This window comes from Cyrtonyx montezumae, unplaced genomic scaffold (assembly GCF_038088225.1).
Source record: "Cyrtonyx montezumae isolate F1298 unplaced genomic scaffold, pur_monq_1.0 scaffold_6, whole genome shotgun sequence".
NCBI classification, from domain to species: domain Eukaryota; kingdom Metazoa; phylum Chordata; class Aves; order Galliformes; family Odontophoridae; genus Cyrtonyx; species Cyrtonyx montezumae.
The window spans coordinates 6,435,561-6,463,500 of record NW_027072067.1 but is presented as its reverse complement, the minus strand read 5'-3'; the positions used below and the strand labels follow the sequence as shown (position 1 = coordinate 6,463,500).

The following is a 27,940-nucleotide window of genomic DNA, read 5'->3' as shown; positions in this document are numbered from 1 at the left end:
AATTGCATTTTTAAACCTTTTGTTAAAAAGATTTAGCTACAAAGGCATGGCTTCCAAATCCCTCTCTTCCCCACAACTGCCACCTTCATCACAAGGCATTCATCTCTCTTACAACTGGAACTAGGCTCCCACAACTGAGTCTTGCTGTGCTGTACTATACTACATGTTTGCTAGTTTAGGTGAATATAGCTAGGAACAAAAGCCAGAGCAAACATCTGCATGGTCACTAATGCTAATGAAAGTTCATATGCAAATTAAATCCCCTCCCCCAGTAAAAAGAAAGGTCTGCTGGTGATGATCACAGTGAAAACTAAAATCATTTCTGAGAACATTATTTCTTAAAAAATATTTAAGGAATAGTCTTCCCTAATGGGTTTAAATTCAAGACATTGAAAACTAAATATTCTTTTAAAAAAATATTAGTTTTATACATGAGGCATAACTATTTCTAAAGTGGTAATATTTTAAGTAGATTTAGCTTCAATTATAGCTTAATGTTGTCTGTATTCTTGGTTATGACTTGCAAGTAGACTTCATGAATAGTGCTGAGAAAACGGGAATCGTTCTGCAGGGAAAAAACATCAGAAACATTAGTAAAAAGGCGTAAAAAAAATAATTTAACTGTTTAAGTTGTGCATAAAGATTCCTAGTACACCGCTATCTATCTGAGGGTTAAGGTAAGGGAATTGTCTGCCTATCTGTACAAAAGGCAGCGCTGTATGGACAACACACAGACTTTGAACTATGAAACTGTGAAGGCAGCTAAAGTGATTACTAAGCACACTGGATACTCAGATGAAAAAAACAACAAAAAACCAACAGCCACAAGGTCAGCCCTGGCTACATAATTTCACCTTCTCCGACGAAGTACACTTTCTTTGAGAAGAGTACAAAAAACTTAAGACAGTAAATCCCATTATATATCCATTATACAGACAGCCAAATAAAGTCTGTAGAATTCAAAAATTACCTGAGTTAGCTCTGCCTGCAAAATCAGCCTGTGTTACTTAGAAATTCCTGTGTCAAAGAATTACTGGGAAGCAGAACTGTTTAGTCTACAGACAGCATTTAGAGACACTGAAGTCGCACTCCTCCAGATAGCCTGTAATTATCTAGGCTGAAGATGTAGTACTCTTTTTACAAAAATCTACACAGCGAATGTGTGTGTTCTGCCTGGAGCACTCTGCAAGTACTCCTGTGCTGTGGGGGTACACTGACTGCTGCCTATGTACAGCTGTCTCTGTATGTAAAAAGAAGATGAGAAACACAAATATTCCAGTCAGCTCTCTGAAGTCACCACAGTGACATTCTTCAGACAATTAAGCTGAGAATCTCTAATGAGAATAGGGAGGTCTTCTGGCAACTGAATTCAGTTGCATGACTCACAAGTAAGCTAGTTTTGTATTTTTAAAGGAAAAACACAGTGATATGCAAAACAAAAAATATATAAATTGAGTATTTTAGATGATGTTGGGGTTTGGTATTGGCAATTTTAGCGATAACTTTTTTTTCCCACTGGGAAGACACGACTTTCTACTTTAGACCTGCATTTTAAGTGCAAGACCAAGTACCGTCAGCACAGAGAAAACTAGAGAATCCTGAACTAACACAGAATAGCTGCCATCCACAGAATCTTCTACTTGCTACCTATAACATCACAGATCTCGCTGCATAGCTACTCCCAACATTACAGATTTCAACTGAACTTTTTAGTAGTAGGAATGGCACAACTATAACTTTCTGTAACTTCCGTTTCAAATACACACAGTCACGTTAAAGATTAGAAACAGTTCAAAGTAACTGCTAGCAAGAAAGCTTTCCCAAGGAAAGCAGAAACACTTAAGAGAAACCCAACCCTCATCCCTCATACTAGAACTTCTACACATGTAACTTTTTCCTTCAGTGTTCACAGGCTGATGTGTGTGGAAGGATGTGTGAAGCAGGGCTCTGCTCCTGCAAGTCTTCCATCTCACAACCAAAGTCCGGCTACTGCACTTAGAACCCCACCCCTCAGATATTGACTTTTCTACAGACAGGACCTTTATTAGATGTATCAGTGCTTCCTGAAGCTGAGACCTACTGAGAACAGTAGGAGGTACTGTTTGAATTTCTGTTGTTCCAAGCGTTAAAGGCGATGAAGAATTGGTTTTATTTTCCACTTCAGCAGGTTTAGTAGCTGACTGCTGAAAAACACTAGGAGACAAGAGGATTGAAGGAGGTACTGTAGTTGTGGCTGTAACAAACTGTGGAGGTACAATCTGCAGAAAGAAAAGAAAGTTGATAAGCACCACACCCAGAAGGAATGAATGCTGTTATAAAAAAGCTGTAGAAATGAGCAGAAACAAATAAAAAATTGTTGCCACTGTTACAGTAAATCAGAAAGGCACTACAGAACAGCTACTCACAAGGAAAAGTGATTTACCAAGTAATTCAATGTCAACCACAAACTGTACTGTACAGGAGAAAAGTGCACTCACAGTGGTCTACAGAAATATTTCCTTGATTCGGTACAGATTATTTCTGACCAATAAAAGCACTTCAGATGTTGTCAGAGTATGCAACACAACTATTTGAGATGTCAGTTATTACCAGTTTCAATATTTACATTTTATTTTATGAACCAAATGTGTTCATGTTTATTCACCTACCTGACTTGCTTTAGGTAAAGTCTTGGACTGTGGAAATACTTCTGGTTCTTTGTTTTGTTGTACAGCCTAATTTGAAAAGAAAGCATAATTCACCAGTTAGATATAGCAGTAAGTCGTTCTGTTCAATAGTTTTTACTCTTACATTATCACTGTACTCAGATGCAAGAAAGATTAAATCTTGGCTTAAGTCTGTATGATTGTAACTAAAAGAGGAAACCAAGTTCGGATAATGGCATTACAGAGTTACTCCCTTTGGAGGAAAAAAAACTGCACAACAATAATCTAAAGTAACATCTTTACTACTAGAGATAGCAAACAATAAAGCAGAGCGACACTAATTGACAGAAATATTACAGAGCAAAGCCACAGGGACTAGCCTCACAGAGTAGCAGTAACATTGTCACCTAGTCTCTCAAAACAAGCTTATTGCTTTGGGTTATACTGAGGCATGGGCAATAGATTTGTCTATAAGAAACAGGAGTTTAGAAGGTCCTTTAAAAGTGATTCTAGGATAAAAGAAACCAAGGTTGTAAATTAGACAAAACACATCAGTTTATTTTCCATTTTGCTAAATAAATAACTACATCTCAGTGTATTCTACAGGAATCCCCAGCAGAAGTGGTCAATACTGAAATGGTGTAAAACATCCAAGGCACAATTATCCAAAACAGGAAGCTGTTAATTTTGTACTTTCAAAGAAGGCACAGGCTATACTTCCACAGTATTAACTCCCACAGCACCAATTAATCTGTCATCTGAGAAGAGACTGGCTACATTTTAGCTGTGTTTTTCTGATACCACTACAGGCAAATTCCTTAGAATGTGTACATCTCATAACAGCAGCACCCTGAAAAAAAACTATTCCTCTATACAGAAGTCTGCCACTGTTAGCAGATGCTAATGACAAGAATCAGATTGTAAGGTGTGCAATCTGGTCAGTCACACGAGAATTCCTTGATTATTTTCAAAAAGCTGATATATAACAGCATATTTTCAAATGGAAAAATATTTGTAGCCCATACAGCTTAAATCTCTATGGATACAAAAACCCAAAGAATACCTGCAGGGAAGGCATTTTCTTGCTGTTCAGGGCTGATGATTTACCGTGCGATTCTTTGAAGCTTTCTGGTGTTGCTAGTTGGCCAACTGAGGCAGAGATGTTTGGTGTTAAGGAAGTCTTAGTGAGAGACTGCTGTTGCATTTGGTCATGCTGTGGGGTCAACCTGAGTTTCTGAAGAAGATCACCACTTGTATGGGATGTACTTGAGATAGTTCCAGTATTTGCTGATGTCAAGGGTGCTATAAGCTGGCTCTGGCCAGCCATCAGATTCTGTGGAGCATGGTTCGCTTCAGAAGGCTGATTCACTAGTGGGGTTATCTGCTTGGCAGCTTGCTGCATAACTTGCATTATGCTGTTGTTTTGTTTTAGGCCAGGAAGCATTTGAGCAGGGGCAGCATCCATTGTTGAGGATGAATTAAGATTAGGACTTAAACGAACTGAATAGCTTGAAACATCAGGCTGGGAAGCTGAAGCTGGAGGTATAAGCATAGGAGTTAAACATTCCTGCTGGTTCAAAGGATTGGCACTAGCTTTAATATTTGGACTTTCCGATTTCCCTTGTGGTAGTTGTATTATTGCTGTCTGGTCAAAGGAAAAAGGCAAAAGCAAGTTTTGCTGCTCTCTGGCAGAGATGTCAGTCTGCAACTTCTCCACTCTCTCTGGATTGGGATACGGAGGTAAAGGCTGTTCCTTTGGTACAGAGGTTCCAAACAGTTCTTCTAAAGTCAGATGCTTTGGCCTTGGCTGAAATGGCTACAGAGTACAGAGAAGGAAGTTTATAGGGTCAGTTTGGAAACAAAGATCACTGTGCCTCTCACACAGTCAGTACTACATCTTCAAAAAAGCTATGAAAAACAGCTAGCTCAGATGGATTTTAAATGCAGTTTGGAAATCAACCGCCCTCCATTTTGAGAAATTTTAAAGTCCATTTCATTTACAAGGAACATGTGGTCTATATAGACTAATCACATCTTGCCCCTCCCCCTGCCTCAAAGGATTTAGGACATAAATATTGTTGAACTGTGGCACTGCTGATTAACTCAAGATTAGCCATGTTTCATAATATACCAAATTCCAGGAGACATACTCAAGATACAATAAGCTGGATAACTGACAGCAGCCATCTAAACCTGATGGGATTCAAGCCAAGTCAATTGTTCCAAATGTGAACAAACAATAATATTCTAGCAACTACACAGCCATGCAGACTACCACTTTTACTTCAGCAAATTAAACTGTAGCACTGTATGTTGGTAATTTCACAAATTTCAAGACGGGTAATTCCTGCAAGCCTTCAGGGAAAACATTTTGAGCCACTTGGGGATTGTAAGGTAATAGCTACACTGTTCTGCTGAAAGTGTGATAAAACATTAAGCTGAAGCTGGTTTTGTCACTAAATTCTGTATTCACATTAATGGAAGGTACTGAAAAAAATATTTCCTCTAACATGCTGAATACCTATTTTACATAAAATTTCCTGGAAGAGAAAACAGCATTCCCTGTGTAAAAAAACACGAGGTCAGCAAAGAGGAATAGCTGTCCACTAAGAACTTCTGTAATGTTGTTGGTAGTTTAATTTTTTCTCCCTTCAAGAGCAATTTATGATGCGGAACAACACACTCCTAACTATCAAATCATATATTGGCTAAACAAACAGAAAAATGCTTCTTTCCTTATTTTAGGAGAAACTTCAGAAAAACAGGATCATTCTCAGTATAGGTGAAATAGCAGAAGTCCTAACAAGGCAACTGAGGTAACACATAGTAACAGAAATAACCCAAGTCACTCGCTCTTACTTTCTCCTTTCAAAGAAGTATCGAAAGAATGAGAAAACAAACCAAAAATAAACAAACAAACGAGGCAGGGTTGGCCAGGTCTGCAAGCATTTCAGCCATTTTAGAAGCAGTACAGTACAGTTCAAACAGTCCTCTAACAGATTTGAAACATTTTTAGAAGCATTTGAAAGAATTAAAAAAAAAACCAAAACAACAAAACAACCTCATGAATCACAGGCTCCTATATACCATTTTGCAGTGAAAAAATGTTTTTTTTTCTTCAGGAGTGTAATCAAGGAGTTTGAACTAATTCCTTATTCTCTATAGTAGATCTGGCAAGTAAAGTAAGCAAAATTTATTCCAAGTTATTTTAGCCAAAATTGTCCAACGCACTTTTCTACACAGAAAAGAAACAGCTCCTAACAATGTTATCTCAAACTGTTCCTACTTGTTTTAGGTTGCACAAGACCAGAAGTTATGTAAAACAGCTGGACTAAAATACAACCTTCTGTTCAGAAGACTGCATGGCCTGCAGCATAACTCCAGCATGTTCTTATGGTACATCAAAACAAAGACAGTATTTTACAGGGACAGCAACTACACCACGACAGTGCTATGCTTGTTCTAATTCTACTGACAACAACATCAACAAATGTACAGCACTACTAGCACAAAGCCTTGAGCTTGAAATCTTACTGACTTCCGCCCAGGTTACTCACTTGTGCTGCTATTGCTGTTATTTATTATTAGCTAGCTTAATATTAGACATGCTCATCTCGCAGTTAAGACATTCTGTTGTTTTCAAACCTTATTAATTCCTATGCTAGGAATGCTTCCTATGAAGCTGCTATCTGTAAATTTTCTCCATAATATTATCATTGTAGAGACCCATTCTTCAAGGATAAAAATTCCATTAAGAGAAAAATGCCTATTCCATCTGAAATGCTGCTTTTCACTTCAGTATGAGGAATTGACTAGCATCCCATTATGAACTCATTGCTATCTACCATGCTCTGAGCCCAGTCAGATTAGCCTCTTACATGGATACACTCACAAACACCAAGTTAATTCCCAACCTGAGGTACAGAACATATCCCTTTGCTTGACTCATCTCTAGCTGAGGTGTATTTTAAGCGTGACATCAAATCACTGTGTTATGGAGACCCTCCTCTACAGGGGCTTGCAAGGAGGGCAGCACGATCATTCTACATGATAGGACAGAGTGTTACCCAGAGAGTTTCTCCAGAAATCCTTCCAGATACATTGAGACACGTGAATTAGCAGTCAGAGTTGGCACTAAGAAATTTAATCTCAGTGTTCTAGTTCAGTTTTGCTCACCACTGGTGCAAAAACATTTCATGATATAACTGATATTTTTTTTAACTGCCAGATACATAAATTGAACTTCTAAATATCACAGAACAGACATTGATTTTTCATTCCCAAATCTGTGACATTGTTAGCATGAAATCAACATCGAAATGTGACATTCTGGGAGGAGTTTCAGGATCTCATAGTACTTATATGCACAGCAGCTTTTAATTTCACTGGTCATCTGCTTTAATTAGATCAAAATACATGCTTATAGTTGAAATATTTTTTTTAATCCTTCTTCCAGTAGTTCATCTCATTAAAAATGAAATTAAGAACAAACATCTTTGTTTGTATTTGAAACCATCCACCTTCACAGGAGCATCATGTATAGTAACCATTTTTTCCCCAATATCTCTGCAGCTATTCTTTTAAATTGCTCAACAGAGAAGGCATTAAACTATGCCACTTTACCTGTCCTGTAAATTTGTTAATTACTTCATTGCAGTTTACTAGAATCTTATCTTTCTGCTCTTTTCCTTTCTTACATTACTGGTTGGCAAGCTCATCCGTTTCAGCTAATTATGTACACAGAGTAGTAAAAAAGAAAATTACTTCTCTTAAAAGAAAGCCTCAGGCAGCCCCACTGCCAGGCCCCAAGCACAAGCATGCAGCAAGCAGAGCTGGCTGCCAGGGGTCAGTCTATCACTTGCACTGGTTCTAAATCAGAAGTGCTGCTGAGAAGGTGGAGGGCTTTGTTATCAGCCAACAACCCCAAGGAAGCTTCCCTTCACCTTCTGTGCTATCCCATCCACTTACACAGGTCTTTGCTATTCAGATTCAAACCTGACCTAGAGATTATTTACTTTTACTAATAATTAAGTATTTTGTTTACAAGAATTACAAGTTGCACACATTTTCTTCAGGCATTTCCTTTTTCAGACACACTGGTTTACCGCAGTCAAAGCATAAGAGCAAAGCTACAGGAAGGACCTGGAGGCAGACACTGCCAGATCATCTCAGGGGGTATTTTCTGTAGAGAACTGCTCCTGGTCTTTCTGTCCCCGCTGGGTGGCACTATAAGCAGGTACCAGCTGATACAGAGAATTCGGTTGCTGCACAAATTACTAGAAATTGGCTGTAAAATGGTAAGTGTTGTATTAAGATACAGATCCCTTCTTTGTAAATGCTTACCAGAAAAATAAGTTCATTAAAGTCAATTGATGAACTACTGCTGCCTGTATTTCAACCACTCCAGTGAGTATACTACTCTACCACAAGCTTCAAGCTTCCCACAATTCAAAGACACTTAAATTAAGCACAGGTTATTACCACTAGGTTTTTTTTATTATTATTGTTTCATAAACTGCAACTTAATCTTTAGTTACAGTGGTAACACTAGACTTTAGAATCTACAACTATCTAGACAGATACCAACCAAATATTTATCTAACATTTATCTGAAATGCATCCAAGCATTGTACATGAAATAAAATTAACACAGATTTAAGCTACATCCTTTACTGACATTGGTGAAAATTTTTTGGAAGATATCCCTTTACTGACAAGGAAGGAAGGCAAAGTTGAAGCCTAAAACAAATGAAATCTGAAAAACCTACAATTCACTGATGATCTCAGTGACTAGGAGTATAGGTACAGGTTTGGAGGCAGCAGACACAAACCCTCAGTACAGGTCTCAGACACAGGAAAGCAAGGGCTTGAGATTCTGTTTGGAAGTCTGCAGGACAGCGTACAACTGACTGATGCCATATTCACTCTGTCAGTGTGACAGAGGTAATTTCTGTCTGCTTCATCACTCTGCAGTCATCTTGCACAGACCTCTACACTATCATGGAATGACAGCATAGACTTTATGATAGTCCAGAATCTAAGTTGACCCATTTAAACACACCTGGATATTCACAGCAGCATGGACACCATCTTATGTTTTTAAGCATTAGGGCAAAAAATGTAATTTGGGTTCCTAACAGTCTTAAAACCCACTAGTTTATCTAAATGGGGGTGGAGGTGGTGAGTCATACCAGCTGAGCTCAGACAAGCACAATCAGGAGATGAGAATAGATACTAGAACTCATTCTTAAACTGAATTTACACTTCCAAATATATTCATTTTAAAGTTGAAGCACAACAGATTCAGTGAGATGCTGCAGCAGCCACTTTTGGTACCAAAACAAAGTACTAAACAAAGGAGTAGCACCTTGCACGTGTTTGAATTAAACTTACTTGATCTTGTACTTGTAATGAAGTGTTTTGTTCTGAAGTCTCTGTGCTTTCTGGCTTTGTGGCATTTGCTTGTTGCTGCACACCAGAACTTGATACGATGCGTAAATCATTGATCTGATTCTGGGGAAAAAAAATACAGACACACTTTGAGACAAAACACTGATTTTTCGACAGACACTGTAGAATTCCCAAGTTTCAGGTAATAAAATCATATCAAGATACACACTATCTGGCATATGTTCATAATGCTTTTCTTTTTATTTCCAAAGGAGTAGATAAAGAAAATAAAGACAGGCTTTTCACATTCTTTTCTCCCATTGGTTGTTAACGTGGACATTAAATCAAGAACTCACACTAAAAGCCACTTGGAAAAAAAATCTCTCAGAAATCATTCTAAAGTGATTGGATAAAAAACTTGTCACTGACTTACTTCCACTGGACTTTTATAATGTGCAAATATTTTCAGATGACAACAACTGGATTTTAAGTGAAAAAGGCTAAAAGAATAAGAAAGTTAAAATAACTAAGTTTACTGATTGGGTTGACTTTCATGTTTAATAAATGCAGTAACAACATTTATTGCAATTTAAAGCACTAGTGGAAAAGCAAACATCGAACCAACAGTCCAGCAACCAAAAGATGAACTACACCTTAAGCTATGACATGCTGAACATCAGTGCAACACACAATTTCTCTTGTCACTCACTTGTAACGGTACCAAAATATGGGTTAAACCTTCCAGCAAGAAGTTAGAAACAATCTGAGCTTTATTACTGTTTTAAAAATAAACAAAATCAAAACTGTCTGCAGACATAGATGCAACTCCTGTCTTCCTGACTTTCAGGTACTAAGCTGAAAGATTAGCAGGACTCTCTTTGGGCCTGAAATGACAGACCGCCTTACAGTTACAGAAACAAAACAAAGCACAGTGTTTCCCTTCACTAGAGGATAATCTGCAATGTTTCCATTCTGAGAATGAAATACACACAAACACTATAAAAAGCATCCATTCACTTCATTAAAAAAAAGTATCTCAGAATTCATTCATTTTCACATATGGCCTCGATGGAGCGAGTACTTGAAGGATTAAGCTGATTTGGAATCCTAGATTAAATCACTCAGACCTCCATAAATCTCTTTTTCACTCTCTCTGCCCCCTTCTCATGCTGACACTCCGCCAATCTCATGTGGGCTGCACACAAGGATTACTGTATGATCCATCTGGAACGTACCATGCAGATAAGTACTTCCTGCTCCTAAATACAAATTCAAGTGTAATTACTGAGTGCTACAGAATAGTTTTTAAAAATTTCAGATGGGAAGGATGTCTCAAGAAGCCATCTTCAAGCTGTTTACTGAATCACATTAACACCGATGTACACTGGTTACAAGGAATTCCAGCATTAATGTGCCTGAGGCTTGGTGCTACAGCTGAAGTGGTCAGTAGAACATCCTCCCACAAGTTTGCTCGATTCTACTCATCTACCAACTTGTACAGAACTACAGTTATAATAGGTTAAGGGGTTAAGTTTGGCAGATTCAGTTTTCAGCTCATACATAGCAAGATTTTCTGGTTACGTAGGTGCTCTAAAAGCATCAGGCAGCAAAATCAAGATTGAGATGGAAAAAGTCAGATATGTACTACATCTATGTATTTCCACACTGTGTGACAGCTGCCACAGTCTATTTATCAGTATTTCTCTTGTCTACAGAGCATCACCCATTATGCTTAGGAATTCTGTTTTTAGTGAAAAGCTTCCAATACTCTCACACAGAAAATTAAGAGAGGAGAAGCTGAAATAACCTGATTGATTTTCTTTAATAAGAAACAAGCCTCCCATTTCTTCAAATCTGTCTCAATTGATACAACACTGAATAATGAGTCATTCAGCTTTTGATGCTCCCTTCTGTGCTCTCACAAAAACTGCTACTTTCACAAGGTTGGCTTTCATACAAAGACACATTCTCCTCAAACACGATTGACATGGAGGGTTTTTGTTTTTTTTATTTATATTAAAACATTCTGAAATCATTACTGATTTTCACAAACTAGTATCTAGTCCAGACCAACTATAGTGTATGGTCTGTCACATTCATTTATCCCCACTCTACAGGAGAAACTGAATAGAAGTTGCCTTGCACATGGCTTAGCCCACGTGTTCTCTTTCCTCCTCATTCCACAATGTGTTATAGCAACCTAGAATCCTATGAACATCTTGCATTTACTCAGAAGAAACTCTGAAGTGTCCCCACTGCACAAGAAGAAACGAAGCTCTGAAGTGCTTCTACATTTCTCCTACTAATACAGCTAAAAGAACCCATACCACATCTCTGCTACGTTGTACCTATACATTACTGTTGTATTTTCTTGTATATTTAGAAAGCAATGCTTTCAGAATTTCAAGGGCAATTTGTGTGAAACCCAGAAAAAGCAACATTGATCCTCTATGTATGAATATGGTTCTCAGGACTACACAAATTCCTTCCCAAAAGAGCTAATACTGTAATGTAAACTTCTGAATTTAACACTGGCAAAAGACACCATATCCACCATTCTGAAATAATGTGTGATATGGATAGACACAGTAGGCAGGACAAAGCAGTACACCACGGAACAGCAGGAAAATATTATACCTCATCTACAGTAATGAAAATATGCTTTATAGAATGTAAATGTGCACTGACTTAAATCTCAGCCCTTTTCCACTAGATTTTTTTTTCACAACTAAAAATACTGATATTGTTGGGTACAATTTGCTTTTTTTTTTTGCTACTCCTTGAGACATTTTTCTTACAGAATTAGAAATCTTTGTAGAATGGGTCTATCAAGTTACATTTCCAAGTGCATAACAGAATTAGTGAGACCTTTTCCCAGTATAGCATAGTGAGGAAGGGAACAAGGTAGCAGTCTGACAACAAGGCTACTGAAGAATGGCAGAGAACGCTTCCTCTTCAAACCAAACACAGCTGGATACATTATACTTCCTATAACAGGCTTGCCAACCAACAAAAAAATTATTAAAAAACTGGCTAAGTTGCCTACTAAAGCTACGAATTTCTCCCCATATAACCCCTTCCTTGTACGTCACTGTACATCTCTGCTTGTATTGCAGACATAGAATAGAGCACAGCTTTTGGGCTTCTTTTCTTATTTAAGGCTAAAGCAATTTGCTATGCAACTCAGTGAATGCTGCTGATTATGACAAGAACAATAGCAAACCTCCAGTAATTTTCAGTACAGAGGAAAAAACAGAAGTGTCAGCTACTATTGAGGGAAATTCACAGAAGTGGATCTTCAGGATCACAAAAACAGACACAGTCATCTACTCTTCTACAGTGTTACACATGTTCACATTTTCATCATGACTGATCTCAAGACATGACAGTAGATGAACAATGACACCATGGAACATTTGCATCTATTTTAGAGAAAAAAATAGATGTTTGTTGCATTTGCTTCCCCAGGTATCTGTTCTTAAAACAGTGCTTTTTCTCCAGGAGGCAGCAATTCCAATATACCAAACTACAGGCCAAATAAATTATGTGCTGCTTTGCAATCTTGGGTGACAGTGTACTATACAGTACAATTTAGTATACAAGAATACTTTTCTAACACTGCTCTCTCAGAAGTCACAAGGGAAGCATTCCAGCAGACTTTATATGAGGCCTTAACCCCCTTACTCAGAAGGGGAAGCTGTGTTTTTATTTGTTCATAATGCAAGAAAATAAATACATTTCCTTACTCGTTCGTATTCAACCTTGGCTTTACTAAGCATTTCCAGGATGTCAATGGGTCTGCTTTCACTGCAGTTGTTTGTTCTGCTGGGACTTTTTCTGTCCTGGGAAACTTGTTGCGATCTCTGAGCTTCTTGTTCTACCACTCTGTAACAGGAAAGGAGAAATGGGTTTTCAAAACTTTATCTTGAATGAACAACTCGTAGAAAACAGTGAAGAAAACTATAACTCACAGCATTATAAACACATTTTGTTCTGCTTAAATGAAAACACATAGTTGGCCAAAGTTACAAATACAGCGCTGGTCTATAAGTCAATATTTGCCTGCAGTAAACACTTCTGTAAAACTGTTGTGTTTAAACATTTTTGCAATAAAATATGTAGACACCAAAGCATTGTATAAAGAGCACATTATTATAACAGTGAGTAAAATAGATTTCTCTTATTCCCTACTTCTTAACACGCAGCGTTTCCATGTTTAGCTGTACCAAGTCACGTTACTCAACAGAATCGATTACAAACCAGTTCTAATTTAGGACAAGGCCTACCATTAGAAAACAAAACACTCAGGGGAAGGAGAGAGCTGGCTCATACCAGATGTCTCTGGAGTCAGTCTGGAAAGAAGCTTAGAGCAAGCTACCCCTTCCTCCCCGACTAAGAGCTTCAGAAAGAAGAGCAAACCATTTTCTTCTCCAGCTGTCTAGCAATAAATCCAGTTCCTGTAGGCTTACAACAATATACTTCTTCCTCTGGTCTTTGACACCTGTGGTTCATTCACTACTTCTTCACTACCCCTACTGCCTTAAGACTAAGAAAACTTGTTAAAAAATGATTAAGGTACACAACAAGGAAGATGCATACCTTGCGCATTTCATTAATGAAAGTAAAAGCAACATACATTTCTACTCCTAATCCATACGCAGTTCACAAGATACACATGGCTATGCAATGCACTAACGCTTATCTTCCTGAAATAAACACACACCAGCCTGTAATCCCCTCTTTTTTAAGCCTGCATTAATCAAATATGTTAAGAGAAAAAACAAGCACTGAAAGCAGGGCAGAGCTCTGGAGCTGGCACATCGCTTAAACTCTCATGCTGCAGAGCTGACGGGGGAGCCGAGAGGTGCCATCACAGCAATCACAGAAAGCATCAATCATTCGAGCCTCCGGTCAGCTAGGATTCAGGAGTAACTCTGGAATGTATAGACTGTTGAGTAAATAGATGTTTGTATGTACCTCTACACTACCATTCCTAAGAAAAAAACAGCACAAGTCTGTAGATCCTCCGAGTCTTCTAGCAGCCAAAACTCTTCAGCAGAGTTCAGCTGTGTTTATTTGAAGAAAGATTAGATTAAAAACAGGCCATAGACTTAATTTAGTACTGCCCAGGAAAACTAGTTTCAAAACTTCTAATTGTACAAGCTGCTTATTTAACCAGATTTACATCATTCAGTACAGCTTTCTGTTTGTATGCAAGCACTAACCTGCAAACCTAACTCAGAATCTGGGGGCCAATCTACTCTGTCAGACAATTTCTAAGAACTGCAACATGTGCTGGTTTGGCTGAAGCAGCTCAATACTGTATGAACGTTTCTATGGTGACACCATCGGAGTACATTTTATTCTAGCACCCCACATGGTCATACAGTCCTGACTTGGGACTTGTCTAAATGTAAATCCAAAACTAGGGATGAGAAAAGGCAAGATGAAAGAAGCAGAATACTTTGCTGAGATTTAAGTGTCAGCATGGCTGCATCAGGAAAAATAAATAATTCAGTTGAAGGGCAAATTCTGGACAGCTGAACTCATGCATGTTCTGCCTTGCATGAGAAGTGAAGGCTCACTGCTTCAGACTCTCCTTTCCTTCCTAGTTGGTCCAAAAGCTTTTAACAAAACATCTTTCCATTGAAACAGTACTAGCTGGTATAAAAGAAAAATATTTCAACAAGTATCAATTTCACAGAAGCATTTCGGTAATATTTCCAAAGAGCACTTCACAATTGTTTTCTTCTGTCCATTATGAGGTGCTACTGACCTTTTTCAAACTTTTTTTAAATTAACAACAAGTTATCTCCTCATGTAGATGAACATAAATAGCTCTTCTCCACTTCTTGCCATGTGCACGTTACATTCAGATGGTGATGGGGGTAAAACATGGAACAGTGTACCCTCAGAACTCTGAGATCCAAGCAACAAGCCAAAAGTGGAAGAGTATCTCAGAAAACAGTTTAGGTCAGATGGATGAAAAAGGTTATGTTAAGTCCACAGACTAACCTCAATATTAAAATATTAAAACTTACATGTCAGAATGCAATAAAGTTTCACAAAGACTTGAATTCTGGCCAATTTGAGGAAAAACACTGCTTTATGCCTATGCCTTTTAGAAAGCTTACCCTTCACTAACTGTTATTTCAACTTGACCCAAATTAATTCCTTCTGAAGTGGTCCGAACACTCCTATAAATTTCTTTCACTCTAAGTATTCTAGAATTTTCTAAAGCTCAGAAATACCTTTGCTGGGGAAGAACATCAAAAGAAAAAGCTTCCACTAATGCCAGGCTGTACACTGAGTATGCTCTGTATGCAGTCAGGATTAAGACTTCTTTAAGCAAGGCCTGCTGTTTCTTTCCATTATATCAGATAGCAAAAGAGGCACACATTGCTTCAGGGACACAGTAGAGGTTGTGACAGTTTGCTCAAGAATATCTGCAGTTATAGCACTGAAAAAAATACCTGGCACAACCTCACAGAAGAGTATGGGTGGAAGACAAGAAGAGAGAGAACGTGAGAAATGAAGCTCAGTGATTACAAAGCCTATGAAGAGCAATTTACTTTTCTTTTGAAAGATAAGCCACTGAAATTTAAATGGAAGGCTGGCAATCTTGTTAACTCAATCTGGCACATTAAGGTCAACTTAAACAGCAGGAAAAAGAATGCAAATATCCTTGAAACCTTTTATGGTTATGTTTTTGAATCTGAGGTGCCCAGAAGCTAGTACATTTTCTGATAAGTGATACAACAAATCCCACCTAAATCAACTGTACTAACAGCTGCTATCCAAAATTCCACTGCTTGTTAGAAAAACAATTAAACAAAATTAATATTTTCAGAAGTTACTCAAAAATATGCTGAACTAAGGTAAAGTGGGGTCTGCTACCATGCAGGGAAATGCTGAATACCTCTCTCAGTGTACAAAAATGGCTTCCTCAAATTATTTTATTACTCCTACAGCAACACACAGGAGTATTTAGGCATTCTCTATACTGATAAGTATAGAGACTTCAGAAGACTTAATGCAAATGGTAATGAAGGACTTATTACTAGCAGTACTTAGTCTAGCACAGACAACATACACCTTTGGCCAAACTAATGCCTCTTCCAATTTATTTCCATGGAAACTACAGATACAAAGAGCACAATAACACCATTTGAGAGTGTTTTGTAGCTGAGAATTCATTCTGTCTTTCAACAGTCACCGCCATTAACCACATATTTTTGCCAGCTGTGCACAAGAACCTGTGTGCTGTGCTAGTAAAGTTGGTACCAGCAGAAGTGTCCCACTGTCATGACTGCTGAAACACAACACCTATCACCTCACTGTGCTCCATCGACTGTTTGCAGCCAGGAGCTATAAAATAAGAGTGGACATGGCAGCATTATGAACAGTCTTTTATCTCCAGAAAAAGAGGAAAAAATGTAATCAATGCTGAATAATAACTTAGACATTTAGCAACAACAAACATTTTTATTTCACTATTCAGCCAACACTCCTTATCTAAGTTTTTGTTCTGCAAGATTTCACCTACTTCTCCCATTTCTCTTCAATTTCTTGACTTTAATCAGAAACAATGAGCAAGCCTTTAAAATACAAAACGAGCAGTCCGAACACCAAGCAAACCACACAGAAAATTTTAGCCCTTATTTGTTTACATTTTCTGTCTCAGAGGATTTTTCTGCCAGTGTTTTTCTTTTAAGCCTCCCTATGCAAAACAAAAGTAGAAGATAATACACAGTGTTTGAATTACGTAGAAGGATTACAGAGTAACAAATCAGTAGTACTTACTTAGCCATGAGTTTTGCTATTCGGTGACAGTCATTCTTGTCATAAAACCAGATACTGTAAATTGACACTTGAAAAAAGAAAAAGAAAAGGCACTGTAAGACAACAGTTGGTAAATAAATAAATCAGTAGGAAGGAAGCAAAAAAACCCAACAGCCCATTGGCTGTGCAACATACGAATTAACAACAGTATGAACTCAAATGTCCTCTGCATGATCAAATAGCATTTAAAGTGCTTATAAATAGCATGTAAGCAAACACATACACAATGTAAAACTTTAAATGGATGCATTACAAAATGTTCATGTTTGATCACAAATAAAAATGTCAAGAAAATGACGTAACATGCCTCCTTACTACAGCTGCAAACATCTACTTAGAATGACAGATTTTAATCACTAAACTAGGCTAAGGAACATCCACGTGTTTCTGGTTTTTTTTTTTCTGAACACTCATTTTTAAATTTGTCAGCTTTTGAAGTTCAACAAGCACATTCAAGTTTGAGTTACAGCACAGCAATCGAGTCAGAGCTCTCCAGAAGTTGCTCTAAATTATTTTTCTAAGGAGTAACAGTATAGGAAGGAAGCAGTAGCAGAGCTCCAATCACACTTACATTCATGGAGCAGCTTAAAACTACATGCATATTGAACTCTACTCATTAAAGGCAGCAATGACAAAACAGTGAGGGCAAAGGTCTCTAGCTCAGCAAAGTACCAAGCTCAACCTGGCTTTCAGGTTAAGCAAAACTCCTGAAAAGTTGGCCAAGTTAGGCCTTGACCATTCAGCTGAAAGTCTCAGAGTGAGAAACATGGTCAGCAGTGCCACATGCTGTTTATTTCATCAGCAACTGCATTGTAAAGATGTCATTTTTACCCTCACACAGCCTCATCTCCATATTGCCCCCACAGCTGAGCCAACACAACAAATCTGCAGAACCGTATTTGATTCAATCCACAAAGCTAGTTAATCCAGATCTTGCTTCACTTATGAAATTTACTAATGAAAAGTGTGCAAATATCTCAAAAGGCAATTAGACACTTTACATGTTGCCACTGGAGTATTTTCACACCTGAGAAAGTTAATTTTAGCCTTTTATAAGTCACCTTTACATTGCTGTTCATGCAAATATTTTTATTACATCAAAATCAGCAAAGAAAAGGAATGAGTTAAAAAATAATATACTGCTTTTTGTAACCAGATGTAAACGGCATTTTGGCATTTCAAGACTTTTTTAAAAGACAACTCCCTCCACCCTCAACTCCAAGTCTCATCCAAAGCCCATTCCAGATTACTTCAAGTCACAGCAAAAACTGATTATTTAGCAAAAATTCCAGAACTTCTAGTCATCCTAGCCTTACTGGATCAGACTAAAACAGTTGTGCCCATACCTGCTTTCCACAATTACATCTTGAAAGAAAGTAGAGCTTTAGTTTGTGAAACTGCTTATTGTTCTTCTAAACAACTATATTCATTTCAGAGTTTGTTTCTAAGTTCTATAACGAGTGATAAAAGCACAACAAAGCTCTTCTAGTCAAAAGGAAATAATTCAATACAACACAATTTAAAGCAGTCTATTCTAGAAAACCACATAAGCCAAATAAAAAGCATTTCACACATGTAGACAATGTATATGAAACATCTACGAAAATTGACCTTAATACAACTGGTTGTCTATCACATTGAAATCTGGAAGCACTTCAGTTTGAGCTATTTCTTTAGTCAAAGTATACTTTAACACTAAAGCAAAGCCCTTTACCTTCCCTGACTCCATTACCAGACAAACTACTAAAAGAAGAAAGCTTCTTCAAAAGCATACTTGCTGAAGAAGTAAAGATAAGGAACCTAAAATGATATCTTAATGGGACAAATGATGAGTGGTACACTGTTCTGAAGTAGATTCAAACCTTGGCTCTGTCTACAGAGCACCATTCCCTTCTCCCCAGACATTTCACAGTACTGGCAAATAATTGCAAGGAGTCACCACGGAACACTAACAATATTATGAAGATCTAAAGCAAATTACAAACAAGTGAACCTGAGCATTACGTCAAACAGAGTCCCACAGACTGAAGTGCTTACTTTCCTCTTTTACAAAGAGGACTCATTTGTACCATCAGTTCAGCTCTCTTGCCCCAGATATTCCACAGCGCTTTGCGACAACTGCTTGATATATTTGATGCAACTTCAGCTATAAGCATCCTTGTATTAGATTCAGCATTGACCAATTCTTCTCCTAGATCCTAATCTGGATTACTAGATCCAGCATAAACATCAGATGAACATTCAACGTCTCATGGCACATCCTTCTACAACAGCTCTTTACCAGTTTCATCCAACCTCTACTCTGACTCAATTTCCCATCTACTTCAACACTCCTACTATGTTCAGTGCTAGGCAGCATCTTCAGTAATCAAGTAGAGACAATCTGTAATCACTACTGTGAATCCAACTGAAAGATATTGACATTACACTAACACACACATGAAGCCATGAGTAACTCATATCAAAGCCAAACCAGACAATAATATTAGTGGAGAACTGTTTATCTAAATTATTCTCAAGACATCAGGTATCCAGACAAGTTATTTACGCCACTTTTATTAATAATAGCAACTCGAGTACTATCTACACATGTAATACCCAACTTCTCATGTTGGCTTCTTCTATACTTCATGAAACAGTCAGACTGCTGTTCCAATGCTGTCCAGCTACTAGAGCTAACTCAGAGCAGGGATAACACAGTGCCATGCCCTGGGAACATAACTAAGGCTCTCACACATGCAGGTTTCCTTTTGAATTAGTGGGAAGATACAGCGTAACCACACACTCACAACTTTGCTGTAGATCATTCCACCTTAATACACCCTCTCCCTTATGTCAGTTGGGTACATTTTCATCCAGAGCAGTTCCTTGATGTTTGCACATCAGCTTGACAACCATGCCATCTGGCACAAGAGAGAGGACAGAAACAAGATGCTCAGGGCTGCACAGGAAGGCAAGATTGTTGAAATGTTCATAAGAATGTTGCCTGAGAATACTATGTCAAAAGAGAAGTATATGGGATTTGTTAGGAGTGCCAATTCGAGAGATTGCAGACACTACCACTTTCTTGCCTTAGGCAGGTTAGCCATTTGTGCAGATACTGCTTCATATCATCCAAAAAGATTGTACATTTTAAACAGTTACCATAACTAGTTGGAAGAGCTGATGGAAAGAGAGAAAATATTTAACAGCTCCATTTTACATACTATACAATGTCTAAAGCAGGAAAAGTCAAACTCTGTAAAGAAAGGATCATATTTTGAAATCCATCCTAAAATATAATAATGGAAATAACTTAATTATCTCATTCTCATACAAAAAACTGATATAGGCACCATTTTACACTTCAAATACAGTTAAAGACAAATGCACATAATTAATCTCTCTCTCCAAGCTCATACTTCTTTCAGTAGCAGGATTAGCTGAAATGTCAAGTCCCCCCAGACACTCTGCTCTAATCTTTTCCTCACTGACATTCCTCATCCACTACTTTTATTTTCCTTAATTTTAATGTTAGCCTTTAACATAGATTTATAAATCAGTAGAAATCATTTTGAAGTCCCTCCCATGCTTATTGTTTTGAATACCTAGGGACATTTCACAAATGCAGTTCAAAGCACAACCCCACAAAGCAGTTGCACTGGGGTAATTCAGCAGGTGGCAAACAACATCCAGGATTCAGAAACTGCAATTTGACAAAGCAGAGCATGGAATGAGAAGGACTACTACTGTGGGATGCTGAACTATGGCCAAAAACCCCTTCCAGTTAGAATGCCATCTTTCAGGTCAAACAGAATATTTTTAGCACTGTTTAACAGCTTTCAATATTTCCCCCCTCCCCCTACTCGCATTGCTTCTTCTGCTGTAAAGGTATCAAGAACAGGCTCCTTTCTTATCTGACTGAACCACTGAGTTAATGCGCCTGCTGGAGAGCCATTCAGCTTCAGGAGTCAGAGATATGTTATGTGCCAAATACTGCCAGCTGAGAAAGAGGGAGGAGATATTAAGAGACTTTCCTTAATAGTACAGACTCCCTGATTTGAAACCAATCAGAAGCACTTTCAGAGTTTTTAAAGCCACTTGAAAGAAAACAACTCATTTTGGTTTCACTGTTCTAAAAACAAGTTTAATTAATGACAATACAAGAGCCCCAGAGGACAGTCCTTAGCACCCACATTGTACAGTTACCAGTATAAATCTCACAACATCCATTACTTTTGTTTCACTAAACATCACTCCCTTGGACAAGGAGTACGAAGCAAGAAAAGAAAAACAATCAATCAAACAATGACCATTTATTTTAATACTTAAGTTTTACGTTTGGCATCTGCCTTTTCAGGACCATGGAAATAAATCCACTCAACCATCCAAGAGAACTACCATGGATTAAAAAGCCTTTTAATCAGGATCAACACCACCAATACAAAGGGAGAGTTATAAAAGAGAAGGACTTAGAAGAATACTTCTTGCAGAAATTTAGAGGTAAGTTGGTCATTATCTTCTAAATAATAAAGCTTGCAAGTAGATAGTTTAGAACTTTTACAAAAATACTGCTGCACAATAGTGACTGTGCTCCAAATACCCACGTTACAGATTAAAAGTACAGGACTTTCAGGTTGGGCTATTACTATTTTAATCACAGAACCATATGCATTTCTTAGCACAGAGTTGAAAATACTTTTTCACAAAATACCAGCAAGAGGAAACACAATTAGGTTGGTGAAAAAATACATCACTGGGATTCAGGGCTTTATGGACATATGCTCTGAACACCCTGAAGAACATGCATGCATCCAGACAGAAAGCTAGTCAAGGTTCAAACATGCACAGCAATACACTGCAGATTAAGCAAAAATAACATGTCAAGTATGAAACAAACTAAAGAGGTCTAACTTTTGAGAAGAATTCTAAGTGCAAGTATCTGTTATATTACCAAAAAAGAATGTTACTGCATTTCTTGCTTGATTCATTCTTATTACGAGATGTTAGCTTCCTTATCCTGTCTAACAATAGAAGTAGAATGCTTTCTTTTACCACGGTAACTGGTATAATGTTTAACAGCTCCTCATTTACTGCATTACTTCATCTTTGCTTTAGGACATCACAGCAATGAATAAAAAGCACAAATTGAAAAGGTGTTTATAATGCTGCTTAAAAAGTACACGTAGCTTGTCTAAAAATACTGTTTTTAGGCAAAAACATTAGGCTTCAAGTATTAAGAGAACCCAACAGACAACAGTTACAAGAAAGATATTCTATCACTCTATCTATTCTGGTAGTCGCATAGCCACGAAAAACTCCTCACCCCAACAAATCAACCATCAAAGAGAAGGCAGACCTCCTTTCCACTGGAATAATACAATTCTCTCAACTGTTCTTAGAGTATTTTAAGAACTTGAAAAGTCCTTCATGTAATTAGATAAAGAGCCTCAAATTTCAGCGTAGCAAATTTTAGTCTTATGTTTTGTGTATACAATGGGATTTTTAGATTACTGTATAATTTGAACAAATCCAACTATTAAACAATGGTAAAAGCCACCAACATTATCATCTAGCACGACAGACAGATCATTCTTAGGGCCTCCAGCCAAATAAATATAATGCTTATGTATGGTATGCAAAATTTCTTTTAAAGCTTGTCAGCAGCTCTGCATAGATGGCTGCCTGTCATCTACCCAGCATCCTCAGGACAGCTCTCATGCCTCTTAAGAAGTGCTGGAGGCCTGAACAGGTATACATAATGGCAAATTCTGTTAAGGCAAAATCCCAGAGCTAACGAAAGTGTGAAGTTTAATAAACAGTAGTATCATCATCACTTATAAGTATTGTTGACATAGAACCTTTCTCAAACACATGGTAGCACAACGTTGCTTTGATCATCTTTTATTTGTACCATGCCCTGGGGAAGCATAACAAATGATCTGCCATTGATCCCAGTACAACCTAAATATACTGCTGTTTGGCAGAGACAAGCATGTATGAACTAATGTGATTTTGCAGTTTTAAATCAGATAGTCTTAACTGGCAAGCCAAGGAAACAACTGTCAGTTCAATAGTCAAGCAACTGCGCCAGGACAACTTAGATTCATGGTCAAGGATAGAGAAAAAAGCCTATGAGAAATGAGGTTATTGCCAACACTCCGTCTAAGAGGTATTTTTATCTTGTCCAACCTAGCAGTCCATCCTCTCAGTCATTAAAAGATCACAGAAGACCTTCACATTAAATTCTTACATTACAGAGCACAAAGCCCTCAGCAATTTGCACTGCACTATTGTCTTAGAATTAGTCATTGTCTTTGAATTAGTCAGAAAACACATACAGGCTTTTCATGTCAGCAGGCAGCACATAGTTTTTTTCACAAAGAGATCTTCAACAGCAATTGCCTCACTTACCCATAAGCTAGAACATACACACGAAGTTTGTAAATACAAACAAGTTCTGGAGATGGCATTATTGCCTGCTTTAAGTTTCTGAAATACTATGTAGAAAGAGGAAAATGTATTTAACACTGAACATTTCCATTATATCAACCCATTTTTTTCATAATGAATTAAATGGATGGAGGTGAAGCAATTGGGGCAATTGCATTGAGGGAAGAAAATCCCAAACTCAGTAACTAAATGCAGAATATAATAAAGTTAGCAGCACTGAAATAATAAGGAATAAAAAGTTTAGGTATAGTTTTCTGTTCTCTTTCAAGTTTGTTCTTTAACAAGCCAAACATGGCAGAGCACATAAAATAATCAGCTGCCCACTGTGGTATTCAGGGAAATAACTAACAAAATACTACTTACAGCTAACAACTTCTTCTTGCAATGAGTGTCGACCAGCTCTAGACACAACTACATTCCTTCTGGGAGACAGAACAGTGATGAAATAATAGATTGTTTCTGACCAATGTCTTTCAGCCAGAGTAACAGCAATGGCAAAAATGAGAGGAACAAAGATACTCGCTAATTATTTCCAGTATAAAGCCTGTCCTTCTTCTGGTACACCTTTGTCTAAATTCCTTCCTTCCTTATATGACATAGGAAAGTACATCATCTTTATCCTAACTCCTATATGCCTCCCACAGATCTTACACAATAGCATCCCATAGGAAAATGAGGGCTCTTAATGACAGAAAAGAACATAATAAGCTTTAGGGGCTTCAAATGAACTCACACAGAGCCTGCCTTCTCTGACTGCTCTCATTACTCCTACTAGCATACATCATGGTAATTCCACAGCAGTTCCTACTTCCTTATATTATGAGCAGTTCCAACCAACAAACGAATCAGCAACTTCCCACCTCCTCCATGTCCTCAATCTCATATCCTTAATTATTTTCTCATCAGCAATTCTGCACCTACCACCACCTTCCAAAACAAATGACATGCTTAAATATCCAAGTCCACATACTATTCCCCTCCCCTCCAATTTCTTGATGATCATTTTCTTCCCTAATCTCCCAAACCTTTCAATTTACTGACAAGTTTTGACTTTTTCCTCTGACAGTTACAGGTGAAGGACTTCTAAACTTATGAAAAACAGAGACCTCCAACCTTAATCAGTTATTTGTTAACAAAATGGAAACTATTCTACTTCTCACAGATCCTACAGGCTTTCCAAAGCAGAGGAGAAGGACAAGATGGGATTAACATTTGACTCTTCTCTTTGGTACACTGAAGCATGGCCAAAACAGCATTCCTATTTGTAATTCAAAGGGACATTAGATGATAAGCAGAAGAGACTGTGTTAAGGAAGAAATTTATCCTGACAGAATACAAGTTCTCCAAGTAATTCCATAAGAACCTGTGAACAGACAGCAAACTAATTTCAGGAACTTAAATCAAGAATACAAAATTATAGTTTTATATCATGAATGCTCTCCACTCTGTGGAGTAGAACTTCAACTTCATACATGCCTTCATTTTCTCTTGAAAATAATTCTAGATTGAGCTTTTTGGAATAAAAGGATTTTTACTGTGTGCCTAACTGGAACGCAGCACACAGGGCGGTGTGAGGGCTTTTGAAGCCCTCAGCACTACCTGATAACATTCATCACCAAGAAGATTACCAATCTTCAGTATTCTTTAAAAAAGCTTTAGCACTGTGCATGTTTAGATAAAATCAGTGAGACCATTACTTAAAAATATGAGAATAACAACATTGAACTTTGATAGCCTAACTCATTTTTACTGAAAGCAAGTGATCAACATAATGCATTGCACCACTACTTATGTGGGCAGAAAACATCACACGCTCCATTGAAATCTGGCCCATTATACAATGCTTGAAACACACCACAGCAATAGGAAGTCTAGTTTATAAAACAGAATATCAAGGTCATATGGATTAAGGGAACTTATACTCACAGCTAGCATTTCTGTAGAGAAGAAAAGGTTCGTGAAGCTGAAACTCCAAGTCTTTATTCACTGGTTCAACTAGGTTGTGCATGTTCAGTCGATTCACTATTGTAAAAACATGGTAAGGAGAAGCAGACCTATTGTTTCAATTAAAATGAAAGTGAGGATTAAGACCGTGAACAACACACAGTTTTCTGAATCAGTTATAAATTAATCCTTAAAAAAAAGAAAACACTGCCCAAAACCAAACAAAAATCTCACCAAAAATTAAGCCAGGATTAAAGTTCAAGTGTATTCAATACATTTCATAATTGAAACAGCCTTAAGGCTTTTTAATCTTTGGTTAGAGAAGGAAAAAAGTAAATCACACCACTCAGAAACTTCTACCTTACTGTAAATAGGTATGACAATAAACAAGTTGTTAGTTTAAAAAACAGGAAATTTACACAGAGGAGAACTAGAAGCAAAAAATATTTTCCTAAAGGGAAACACTGAAAATAAGGACTTCACCTGTTGTCTTCAAAGTAGCCACTGAAATAATTACAACTGTATTACTTAATGAAACAATTTTTAATACCTACATGTTTGCTAGACATGGTAGAAAAAGAGAACATCAAGCAAGCAAGCAATAGTAGTTCAAAAGAGTTTGCTTTAAGTCTACTTCTTCTGGCTTCATGAACGCCATACTTAGCTGTGCCCATACACAGCTACATGATGAACACAGCAGCATGATGAAGGCCACTGGGGAATTTGTTTTACATCACTCATGTCTAATAAAAATAACTAGTTAAGAAAACTAAAGATACTAGGGTAAAAATCAGACATAATTAAGTGTTAAGTATAAAGATTTTTATAGCAATGTGGTCATATTTACTGAATGACAAACAACAAAATCTGCCAAGAGCTGCTATGGAGGAGGCAAACAGTCTTTACCATCACAAGGTTGTCTTCAGTGCTCCTAACAGAGCTTTCGTGAAATAATCAGCTAGTCACAGGAAAATTCTCTTTACTTTTTAGTTTGATTGTTTTTCCTTATGCTACTGTCAAACTTGGAACTTAAGCAAATCCTTTATTAATTTTTATGCAATGCTTCTGGAAAAAAACAATTCCCTTCCACTCCTTTTCTTCAACCCAAGTAACTGGGAATTTCTTTCCGATCTGATGATGAAATCAGGAGGCCCCCAAGTGACTTAACTAACATCATCCATTTACATAACTAGACAGGATATGAAATAAAGCAATGAGAAATTATTTAATACGTCCTCTATACTCTTCTCATGATCAGCCTTACATGTGTTAAAAAACCAGATTTCTCAGCATTTAACAAACTCGTTATGAAATAGAACTGCACTAACAAATGAAGTTTGATAAACTAGGATTTTGTGCGGATACACATGAAGCACTTAGTGATGATTCGTCAGCAACAATATTTTAACAAGGCTATTTGCCTTTGCACTGAGTTTAGTCCTTTCAAAATACAGATACACATGTTAATAGCTAGAAAAGCATGTTACTGTAAGCAATAAATCTACGAAAGCTGTGCATGCAGCCATCTGAGGCTTGTTTTCTTAGAGCAGAAAAAAGACATCAAAATAATCCTTACCTTTCGTACACAAACAAGGTACCTTCTATGTCAGTCTTCTCCTACAAAAAAAAAGTTAGGCATGTTTAAGGAATGTACTTGCCAGCTTGTGTATAATGCTTCAATTACAGATATCATTTACAATATCGTTATCTCGGCACAAAAGTTTGCCATCTCTCCTCTTCAGCAACAACCTGGCTTTTCCTTAATAAAACTAGGGAAGGTAAATCCACTTCCAGGAGACTTCATGCTGTCAACTTACCGATGTGATATACAGCATATACTCAGCCCGACCAGTCAGTGCTCAATGCCCTGCTCACAGCTCCTTATTTTCAAACATGGCTGCTATCTGCACACAGCACACAGGTTGTTTTTCCACATCTGTTACTTAAATAACTACAGAACTGGCAGACAACAACAGGATGACACAGCTACGTACCTCAGCTGCTTCATACTTTACATTTCTAAGTTTACCACACACGTGCAGGTCCCTAGTGCTGAGAGCCACACACGGCTCCAGGACCACGCACAACATCTGTGATGAAACAGCAGCGGTGAGCGCGGCTGGAGGGACAGAGCACAGTTATGCTCTGACCCTGGGCCGGGCTTCTTCATTAAGCAAGATCTCCAAAGGTGCCTCACCCCTGCCGTACGGACACCCAGACCCAAACCAGGAAGGAAAAACAGCTCAGGCCAAAGCTATGCTTAACACAACGACGAACGCTGTTTTTCAAAGCTCTCTGTTGCTGAAATAAGGCTGCGAGCAACAACATCCGCCACACCCGCCCAACGGCAGCAACCCCTCCCCGCCTCAGCTCCAGCACGAACCAGGACGCGCACGGCTCTCTTCAGGCAAAAACACCTCCTGAGCCGAAACGTCCCTGGGGAAGGCCCTAAACCCCAAACCGGAGCTCGCGGAGCTGCGAGCGCGGCCGCAGGGAGCGCCGGCCCCACCGCGGCCGGGAGAGCCGAGCCGCCGCTCCCCACTTACCCACTCGTTGGCCTTCGGGCTGAAGCTGTAGAGCGCTACCTGCCCGGTCACGTCGGCGATGCTGGTGATGTACGGGTCGTGCTGCTTGAGGGCCGCCAAGCTGATCTCCTGCCCGGCTCTGCTCGCCGCCTCCATCTTGGC

At 38.1% G+C, this 27,940-nt stretch overlaps 1 protein-coding gene across 1 annotated transcript; it reads right to left on the bottom strand.

Annotated features, from left to right (window-relative positions):
* Positions 1-183: 183 nt before the first annotated feature.
* On the bottom strand, positions 184-27,940 carry DCP1A (decapping mRNA 1A). The gene is made up of 10 exons (XM_065749811.1): positions 27,800-27,940; positions 26,830-26,870; positions 25,236-25,363; positions 16,839-16,905; positions 12,782-12,920; positions 9,039-9,158; positions 3,709-4,461; positions 2,649-2,714; positions 2,040-2,258; positions 184-565 (listed from the first exon to the last, which is right to left on the bottom strand). The coding sequence occupies exons 1-10, from the start codon at positions 27,932-27,934 to the stop codon at positions 485-487; spliced, it is 1,749 nt and encodes a 582-aa protein (XP_065605883.1). The 5' UTR covers positions 27,935-27,940; the 3' UTR covers positions 184-484.

What these genes read in the sequence shown, in the direction of transcription:
- DCP1A (XM_065749811.1), bottom strand. Translation starts at nt 27,934, where the DNA reads ATGGAGGCGGCGAGCAGAGCCGGGCAGGAGATCAGCTTGGCGGCCCTC. An exon ending in CCAAGGTTGAATACGAACGA is followed by an intron (nt 9,159 to 12,781) that starts GTAAGGAAATGT and finishes TTTTTTCCCCAG; the next exon opens with AATCAGATCAATGATTTACG. An exon ending in CTTTACCTAAAGCAAGTCAG is followed by an intron (nt 2,259 to 2,648) that starts GTAGGTGAATAA and finishes TTCTTTCTGCAG; the next exon opens with ATTGTACCTCCACAGTTTGT.